The 9,803-nt window shown below is 33.8% G+C and overlaps 1 protein-coding gene across 2 annotated transcripts; it reads right to left on the bottom strand.

The window, feature by feature from the left end:
* Window positions 1–3,318: 3,318 nt before the first annotated feature.
* On the bottom strand, window positions 3,319–9,588 carry LOC126746452 (histone RNA hairpin-binding protein). Of its 2 annotated transcripts, none has more exons than XM_050454714.1 (4): window positions 9,570–9,588; window positions 3,911–4,470; window positions 3,733–3,849; window positions 3,319–3,678 (listed from the first exon to the last, which is right to left on the bottom strand). In XM_050454714.1, exons 2-4 carry the CDS (start codon window positions 4,363–4,365, stop codon window positions 3,474–3,476), a joined length of 777 nt encoding a protein of 258 aa, XP_050310671.1. In that variant the 5' UTR covers window positions 4,366–4,470; window positions 9,570–9,588; the 3' UTR covers window positions 3,319–3,473. The 2 variants fall into 2 exon arrangements, with proteins under 2 accessions (XP_050310671.1, XP_050310670.1); XM_050454713.1 differs by lacking the exon at window positions 9,570–9,588 and adding an exon at window positions 8,964–9,189.
* Between the last annotated feature and the right edge of the window lie 215 nt (window positions 9,589–9,803).

The raw sequence follows: 9,803 nt of genomic DNA, 5'->3' as shown, positions 1-9,803 counted from the left end.
TTCGGTTGTAAAAAAAATTAACGGCCTCAGAACAAATATTCGGAAGGAGAAAAAGAAAATTGAGGATTCGCGGCGTTCAGGTTCTGGGGCAGATGAACTATATACTCTAACCTTATGGTATTTTTCTTTATTTCATTTCCTGGATGATCAAGTCACTCCTAGAAAATCATCTTCAAATGTAAATAATGACACGGATGTAAGTATTTTCATCTGTTTTTTATTTATTATTTAAAGTAAGCTACATATTATCTTTAAAAAGTTACAATTATTTTGAAAACATAATAATTAGTTGTTGAACTAATAAAAAACCAGATAGGTATTTTAAAATAGCAAAATGCTAATTTAATATTAAAAGTCATTTAATTCACAAAATTACTTTGCCAGGGGACATGCCCTTCATTTACAAAATAATTCATGAAGTTTTCTCTCACTTCTTTGGCATTTAAACTAAGTCCTTGTCGCGTTATTTCCAAAATCCAAAGTTTCACGCACATAAGATTGACCAATTTGATATCAAAAAGTTTTGCAGAGCACGTGCAGCTTTGACAACACAATCTATATTTTTTAGTTCTAAATTAATAGCTGTATGAAAAATTCTAAAACGTGATGCTAATATTCCAAATAGATTTTCAATGATACGCCGGATACATACGGTCTAGATAACCGATAATTGTAAATTTTTGTTAATGCTAGTTAACTCACTTTGTCTGAATGGTTTCATCATGTCAGTTCTTAACGGAAAAGCATCATCTGCTACAAAAACGTATGGAAGATATCTTTCATTTCCTACTGAAGATTCTTTAGGAATATTTAAAAGATTATTCTGTAATTTTCTAAAAAAAATGGCTATTTTGGAGAACCCCTACATCAGAAATTCTTCCGTTTGTGCCAAAATCAAACATTATTAGACGATATTGAGCATCATCAATAGCAAGTGAGACCATACTGTGTTTTTTCTTGTAATTGTAAAAATACGAACCGCTACCAGCTGGGGGTATAATCTCCACATGCTTACCATCTATGGCACCAAGGCAGTACGGAAAATTCCACCTTTTTTCAAAGTCGTTGGCTCTATTCTTCCAGTCACTTTCGGTTTGAGGAAACTAAAAAAAAAATTATAAAATTTCAACATAATAAAAAAATGTTTTTTAGGAAATTACTGAAAATCCTCCAAATGTTGGTTCTCAGGATTATATAGAGAATGTGGATAATAATCAATCACAACTAGAACCAACCCAACCCAACCCATCAACGAATTTCGAAAAATCTATTACGCCAAAAAGAAATCCCCCAGCTAGACCACTAAAGCGCGCAACCCCAGAGATAAATAGCGTTTGCCAAACCATAGCGGAACATTTTAAAAAACCAAAAATTAAGAAAGAACGTTATGATGTGTTTAGAAAAAGTATATCTTTAAAATTGCGGGATATTCCAGATAAAAATCAACGTTTATTAGCCGAAAAACTTAAAAATGATGCTGTATTTTTAACTGAAAGAAGCCAGCTCACTTTTGGACACGCTGTCACGGCAGTATCACAGACTGTACCGATCTTGCAACAGCAAAAATCTTTTTATTTTTTACCACAGAAGAGATACGAAAGCACGATAGTTTCTACTCCTTTTCTTAGCCCCATAGAAGCGGTTTGTGACAATGAATATCGAAATGATGACTCAAATCTTTCATTGGCGTCTTATTTAACGAATTTTTCTGCTTAAATTTACTTTCATTTAAAAAATGTACTTTGGTGTTGATAAGTATTATTATTAAATTTCTAGTTTATTTGTCAAGAAGTTTACTATACTTAAATCTAAAAGGAAATAAAAGTTATGTTTACATAAAATATAATCATTTTTCTTACCTTTAAATAATTTTTCTTTAGGACATCGAATATTGCTTGACATGTTTCAGGAATAATCTTACTTAATGACTGATGAGAAATAATAGATGAAAATTTCATATCTTCATAGGATCTTCCCGTCGCAAGAAACCTTAGGGTTGCTGTTAATTTTTCATGTGGACTTATGGCTTCTCTCATGATGGTATCTTTCTTTTCAATAAAACGAGTTACCAGGGATAGCAGTTTAAAATATGTTTCTTCATTCATCCGTAAATAATTATGCCAATCAGCAGGGTGAAACTTCAGTTCATTTAGAATATTAGTATGCGAATAAGTATTCCTTTTTAAAAGCCAATTTTTACACCACACTCGACGTGTTTTCCTGTTTTCTCTTTTTTTTAAGTACCAGCGCGAGAGCAGCTAGCGCGTCGTCTTCGTCCATTTTTACTTCTAAAACTGTGCAAGTACGCTTGTATGGTGTGGAGTCTCAGAAGATTTGTGCAAGTGCACTTGCGCAAGCAGACTTCTCAAGTTTACATGAACGTCTGTAGCCTGCTTAAGACTTGTCTCTGTGTCTTTGTTTATTGATTGAGTGCAAACGAGAGGGACATTCTTCACTTTTTATCCTAGTATTGTGTGGAAATGACTACTCAAAAGCAGTAGCACTGCCAGGTGTATGATAATTATCGTTTTTGTACGATACTTCCCTTAGTACGATATCGCAACTACGATCATATCAAAATATATTAACATTAAACATATTCAATATTTAGCAATATTGATTTCCCTTTTTGAATCAGTGAATTCCCATATTGTGTTTGGTTTGTATAGTTGTAGCAAATTGTTCTTATAGACGGCCTAGGCGGTTCATATCAAGTGTAGTATATTTTATAATAAAAGAAAAGATAAAGTTATCGGACTCGAAAAACAATGCTGAAAGCGGAAAAAAAAGATTTTAAGTGATTTGAGACACCTGAATAGATAAAAATTCAAAGGGGTGAAAGCTCAAAAATACCGCGAAAAATGGGAATTACACGAAGACTTAAGGGTTGATTAATAGTGGATAGCGATAGTATGATGTTGATATGTTTTTTGAGCAGCGTTTTTTCTGCCAAATAAATAAGGATCTTCTAAAAGATTTTTTTTCTCTTTTAACTGCTTCCGTTTGATATTAAATTTTAGTCGTTGTTAACAACGGATATCTGTTTATAACAATAAAGCTTATTTTGATTTGATTCCATGCAATTGATAGTACCGTATATGGTCATAAATCCTGTGAATCCGTAGAAGGAGAATTCTTCCAGGCAGTTGAACAATTGTTATGTCAACTTCCCGAAATAAAAACGTAATTATTCCAGGCAAATGAACATAATCCTTCCAGATAATCAAAGAAATGCTGCGATCAACTGCCTGAAATAAAATCGAAATTTTTCCAGGCAGTTCAAAAATAGGGAAGTTTGGAGAGTTCAAACAGACAACATAATCTTAGCACACTTTATTGATATGAAATAAAAAACGGAAAATTACATATCAGACAGTCCGAAAAAGGCAAATAATAGATACATGTTTAAAAACGTTACCTATACAACCTACATCACTTTTTAGGTATAAAATCACCTTCAAAACTCATACAAACTACGACTCCTCTTCTTCCTCTTCCTCTCCACCACTATCCGTCTCTATTTCAACACTTTCAGTCTTTATTTCCCCCGTATTCGTTTCGGGCGGGTCGTACTGGTGCAACTGTATACGCCACTGTTTGATCAGACCCTCCCAGCCTCTCCTGGAGTATTTATTGTACAGTGGCGGAGTCTTAGGGTCACCGGGTACCCTTTCGTCCCTAAAATCCCCCTAGACATTAAAAAGACCCTTAAAATCACACTGTTAAACCTACTTTGGGACCATTTTAATGTAGTTTTCGTAGCCGATGGTGTTTTTGCCATACTCGATTTGCTTTTCACGTCTCGCGATGACCAGTGGGTCCCGTTCCGGTATCCCAGTAAATCTTTTTCTGAAATTGAATGAATGAATTAGTGTGTTAAAGTGTATTAGTTGTTAATAATTTAATTAACCTTTTTGGTGCTGTTTCTTCTTCGACACTCCCTAAGCGGCTTTTGACTGATGGTTTAGTTGCTGTAGAGTCCGTATTTACTTTATAAGGAGAGAGTCTACTGAAAACAGTTCTTTTAGCACTTTTTAAGGTGGATCTCAGGTCTTTGTTGGCCCCCTCGTTTTTATTAGGGGTTCTCTCGTCGAGCCTAAGACTATTGCAGAAGTCCTTGTTGTAAGGAGACTCGTCAAAGATTTTATCCACTGCCCCCTCAAATTTTAACTTATTATTGGATGTGTTTATCATGCTGTTTTCTAGCTCCCCTTCTTCCATGGAAGTATTTAACTCCTTTTTGATTTCCTGCTTTAGAATGGGGTTTTCTTCAAATATATCATCCATATCCTCCTCCTTGATGTTATCCAGAGGTTCCTTTTTAATGATGTGCATGTGGGAGGACGATGGAGGTGACGGGGTCATCTCTTCGGGTTCATTTTTAAGGTTGACGGGAAAATGAGGTTTTTCTTCTTTGAGGTTCGATTTTGCCTCGGGGGTTTTTGGTTTGTCATTTTGGTCCCAAGCGTCCTAACAGGGTACAAGATAATTTATTCATGTCATCAATTTTATGTCAATATAAAAATTATTACAGGCATCACAATAAAATATATAATAAAAAAAAATTAAACTGTAAAAGTTATTAAAGACTTATTTTAGAATTAAAAACACATTACAAGGTATGATGAATTACATCACAAACACCGCAAAGTTGTTTTGTTTGATTTTCTTTAAAAATAGGTACAAAAAATTGAACTATAAGTAAACAAAAATATATGTATAAATATGTCTCAAAATTAAAACAAGAAATTATAAATTTGGAAACTTTATATACATTCCTCGGATATCCTAGCAATATCCCAAAAACCTCTTTTTGCTCATTGTTCAACTGCCTGGAAGAATATTTTATTTTATTCCAGGCAGTTGAGTCGACAGGTATAAGAAAATGTATCTCTCTCTTTTACACTCTTTTATTAAACAAAAAAAGGGATACAAGATCTCTATCAATGGAATGAAATAAAGAGATTCTTCCAGGTAGTTGAGCTTGACAGGTATAAAAAATGTATCACTCTCTTTTGCCCAGTATTAAGTAGATACATAGATACATAGTATAAAGACACACCTGGTATGTCTTTTGTATGTTATAAAGGCTATTCTGTGGCATACATGTTTGGTTTTTTGTCGGTTTATGCTAGAACTGTAATGGTTGGATTTCTTTGGCCGTTAGGGTTGGTACAGCATTGTCTCTTGACACACTTTTAACTGTCTGGAAGAATTTTTTCTCTTATTACAGGCAGTTGAGCCTGACAGATATAAAAAATGTATCTCTCTCTTTTGCCCACTATTAAGTACATTCCTGAGATATCCTAGCAATGACACATGAAGGTGTAATATTCACTACATTGTTGATACAATACAAAAGGTAAATTCTAAGAGATTTAATGCCTAGCCATAAATATTTAATTTTTTATTAGTTTAGAGCATTCCTGGTATGTCTTTTGTATGTTATAAAGGCTATTCTGTGGCATACATGTTTGGTTTTTTGTCGGTTTATGCTAGAACTGTAATGGTTGGATTTCTTTGGCCGTTAGGGTTGGTACAGCATTGTCTCTTGACACAAGAATTCTTTAACTGTCTGGAAGAATTTTTTCTCTTATTACAGGCAGTTGAGCCTGACAGATATAAAAAATGTATCTCTCTCTTTTGCCCCCTATTAAGGACATTCCTGAGATATCCTAGCGATGACACATGAAGGTGTAATATTCACTACATTGTTGATACAATACAAAAGGTAAATTGTAAGATATTCAATGCCTAGCCATGAATATTTAATTTTTTATTAGTTTAGAGCATTCCTGGTATGTCTTTTGTATGTTACAAAGGCTATTCTGTGGCATACATGTCTGGTTTTTTGTGTCGGTTTATGCTAGAACTGTAATGGTTGGATTTCTTTGGCCGTTAGGGTTGGTACAGCATTGTCTCTTGACACAAGAATTCTTTAACTGTCTGGAAGAATTTTTTCTCTTATTACAGGCAGTTGAGCCTGACAGATATAAAAAATGTATCTCTCTCTTTTGCCCCCTATTAAGGACATTCCTGAGATATCCTAGCGATGACACATGAAGGTGTAATATTCACTACATTGTTGATACAATACAAAAGGTAAATTGTAAGATATTTAATGCCTAGCCATAAATATTTAAGTTTTTATTAGTTTAGAGCATTCCTGCTATGTCTTTTGTATGTTATGAAGGCTATTCTGTGGCATACATGTTTGGTTTTTTGTCGGTTTATGCTAGAACTGTAATGGTTGGATTTCTTTGGCCGTTAGGGTTGGTACAGCATTGTCTCTTGACACAAGAATTCTTTAACTGTCTGGAAGAATTTTTTCTCTTATTACAGGCAGTTGAGCCTGACAGATATAAAAAATGTATCTCTCTCTTTTGCCCACTATAAAGGACATTCCTGAGATATCCTAGCGATGGCACATGAAGGTGTAATATTCACTACATTGTTGATACAATACAAAAGGTAAATTGTAAGATATTTAATGCCTAGCCATTAATATTAAATTTTTTATTAGTTTAGAGCATTCCTGGTATGTCTTTTGTATGTTACAAAGGCTATTCTATGGCATACATGTTTGGTTTTTTGTCGGTTTATGCTAGAACTGTAATGGTTGGATTTCTTTGGCCGTTAGGGTTGGTACAGCATTGTCTCTTGACACAAGAATTCTTTAACTATCTGGAAGAATTTTTTCTCTTATTACAGGCAGTTGAGCCTGACAGATATAAAAAATGTATCTCTCTCTTTTGCCCACTATTAAGGACATTCCTGAGGTATCCTAGCGATGACACATGAAGGTGTAATATTCACTACATTGTTGATACAATACAAAAGGTGAATTGTAAGATATTTAATGCCTAGCCATGAATATTAAATTTTTTATTAATTTGGAACATTGCTGCTATGTCTTTTGTATGTTATAAAGGTTATTCTGTGGCATACATGTCTGGTTTTTTGTCGGTTTATGCTAGAACTGTAATGGTTGGATTTCTTTGGCTGTTAGGGTTGGTACAGCATTGTCTCTTGACACAAGATTCTTTAACTGTGTGGAAGAATTTTTTCTCTTATTACAGGCAGTTGAGCCTGACAGATATAAAAAATGTATCTCTCTCTTTTGCCCACTATTAAGTACATTCCTGAGATATCCTAGCGATGACACATGAAGGTGTAATATTCACTACATTGTTGATACAATACAAAAGGTAAATTCTAAGATATTTAATGCCTAGCCATAAATATTTAATTTTTTATTAGTTTAGAGCATTCCTGGTATGTCTTTTGTATGTTATAAAGGCTATTCTGTGGCATACATGTTTGGTTTTTTGTGTCGGTTTATGCTAGAACTGTAATGGTTGGATTTCTTTGGCCGTTAGGGTTGGTACAGCATTGTCTCTTGACACAAGAATTCTTTAACTGTCTGGAAGAATTTTTTCTCTTATTACAGGCAGTTGAGCCTGACAGATATAAAAAATGTATCTCTCTCTTTTGCCCACTATAAAGGACATTCCTGAGATATCCTAGCGATGGCACATGAAGGTGTAATATTCACTACATTGTTGATACAATACAAAAGGTAAATTGTAAGATATTTAATGCCTAGCCATTAATATTAAATTTTTTATTAGTTTAGAGCATTCCTGGTATGTCTTTTGTATGTTACAAAGGCTATTCTATGGCATACATGTTTGGTTTTTTGTCGGTTTATGCTAGAACTGTAATGGTTGGATTTCTTTGGCCGTTAGGGTTGGTACAGCATTGTCTCTTGACACAAGAATTCTTTAACTATCTGGAAGAATTTTTTCTCTTATTACAGGCAGTTGAGCCTGACAGATATAAAAAATGTATCTCTCTCTTTTGCCCACTATTAAGGACATTCCTGAGGTATCCTAGCGATGACACATGAAGGTGTAATATTCACTACATTGTTGATACAATACAAAAGGTGAATTGTAAGATATTTAATGCCTAGCCATGAATATTAAATTTTTTATTAATTTGGAACATTGCTGCTATGTCTTTTGTATGTTATAAAGGTTATTCTGTGGCATACATGTCTGGTTTTTTGTCGGTTTATGCTAGAACTGTAATGGTTGGATTTCTTTGGCTGTTAGGGTTGGTACAGCATTGTCTCTTGACACAAGATTCTTTAACTGTGTGGAAGAATTTTTTCTCTTATTACAGGCAGTTGAGCCTGACAGATATAAAAAATGTATCTCTCTCTTTTGCCCACTATTAAGTACATTCCTGAGATATCCTAGCGATGACACATGAAGGTGTAATATTCACTACATTGTTGATACAATACAAAAGGTAAATTCTAAGATATTTAATGCCTAGCCATAAATATTTAATTTTTTATTAGTTTAGAGCATTCCTGGTATGTCTTTTGTATGTTATAAAGGCTATTCTGTGGCATACATGTTTGGTTTTTTGTGTCGGTTTATGCTAGAACTGTAATGGTTGGATTTCTTTGGCCGTTAGGGTTGGTACAGCATTGTCTCTTGACACAAGAATTCTTTAACTATCTGGAAGAACTTTTGCTTTTATTACAGGCAGTTGAGCCTGACAGATATAAAAAATGTATCTCTCTCTTTTGCCCACTATTAAGGACATTCCTAGTGATGACACATGAAGGTGTAATATTCACTACATTGTTGATACAATACAAAAGGTGAATTGTAAGATATTTAATGCCTAGCCATGAATATTTAATTTTTTATTAGTTTAGAGCATTCCTGCTATGTCTTTTGTATGTTATAAAGGCTATTCTGTGGCATACATGTCTGATTTTTTGTCGGTTTATGCTAGAACTGTAATGGTTGAAATCCTTTGGCCTTTAGGGTTGGTACAGCATTGTCTCGAAAGAAATACGTTACCACACTGCCTTTGAGGCATTTTATTCTAATAAATATATGGGAAATAAGGGAAAACCACCTTATAGCCCAAAGAAAACTTACATCATCAAATATTCTTGCATTTTTCAAGGCTGTATTCATGTACATCCTTACTGCTAAAGAAATACCCTCTTGTTTGCACTTTTAACACAAATGTGAATTAAATTAACGGATTTTTAGCCGAACATTTGCTCAATAAACCCAAAATATTCACTTAAAAATGAGGCGCAAAAATTATTTATTAGTAAATGGCAAACATTATTATAAACAAAGCAGCTGTCACTTTTGACATTTCTTTGAGGTTAGGAGTGCCGAAAAAGGCGGGAACACTGACTGGTGTCATATGGGGGTGGTGCATATTTAACCTGGTTAACATAACGTATAAATTGTTGGAACATTTAAAAGTTAAAAGTAGTCTAATGGTAGACTGTTCTAGATAAATTAAATCCAAAAAGCTAAAGATTTAATTATTAGTAAAAAGCCAATATTGTTATAAACAAAGCGTCCGTCACCTTTGACATTTGTTTGAGGTTAGGAGTGTCAAAAAAGGCGGGAAAATTAACTGGGGTGGTTCATATTTAACATGGTTATCGTAACCTATAAATTCTCGAGATACTTATAAGTTAAATGTGATTGAACGTTAAAAGAAAAATTCAATATTTTACTTACTACCAATCATGATAATCCCTCGTAGCCATAACTAACTAAATAGTGACTTTCCTCCTGTTTACGATACCCAATATATAAATCCAATTTGACCATAAACAAATTAGGATTTTCCTTTGAATTATGGCCCCATTAAGACCATTAACATGACCGACCTTCTGAGAACAATTAAGAAAATCAATATTAAACTTAACCTGCTTTAAAACGCCCTACTGAGAAAATGGCCCTTTCACTTCT

This window comes from Anthonomus grandis, chromosome 17, assembly GCF_022605725.1.
Source record: "Anthonomus grandis grandis chromosome 17, icAntGran1.3, whole genome shotgun sequence".
Taxonomy (NCBI): Eukaryota; Metazoa; Arthropoda; class Insecta; order Coleoptera; family Curculionidae; genus Anthonomus; species Anthonomus grandis.
The sequence above is the reverse complement of the archived record's forward strand: the minus strand, read 5'-3'. Positions and strand labels throughout refer to the sequence as shown.

What these genes read in the sequence shown, in the direction of transcription:
- LOC126746452 (XM_050454713.1), bottom strand. Translation starts at nt 9,008, where the DNA reads ATGTACATGAATACAGCCTTGAAAAATGCAAGAATATTTGATGAT. An exon ending in GAAGAAACAGCACCAAAAAG is followed by an intron (nt 3,850 to 3,910) that starts GTTAATTAAATT and finishes ATTCAATTTCAG; the next exon opens with AAAAAGATTTACTGGGATAC. An exon ending in TACATTAAAATGGTCCCAAA is followed by an intron (nt 3,679 to 3,732) that starts GTAGGTTTAACA and finishes GGGGGATTTTAG; the next exon opens with GGACGAAAGGGTACCCGGTG.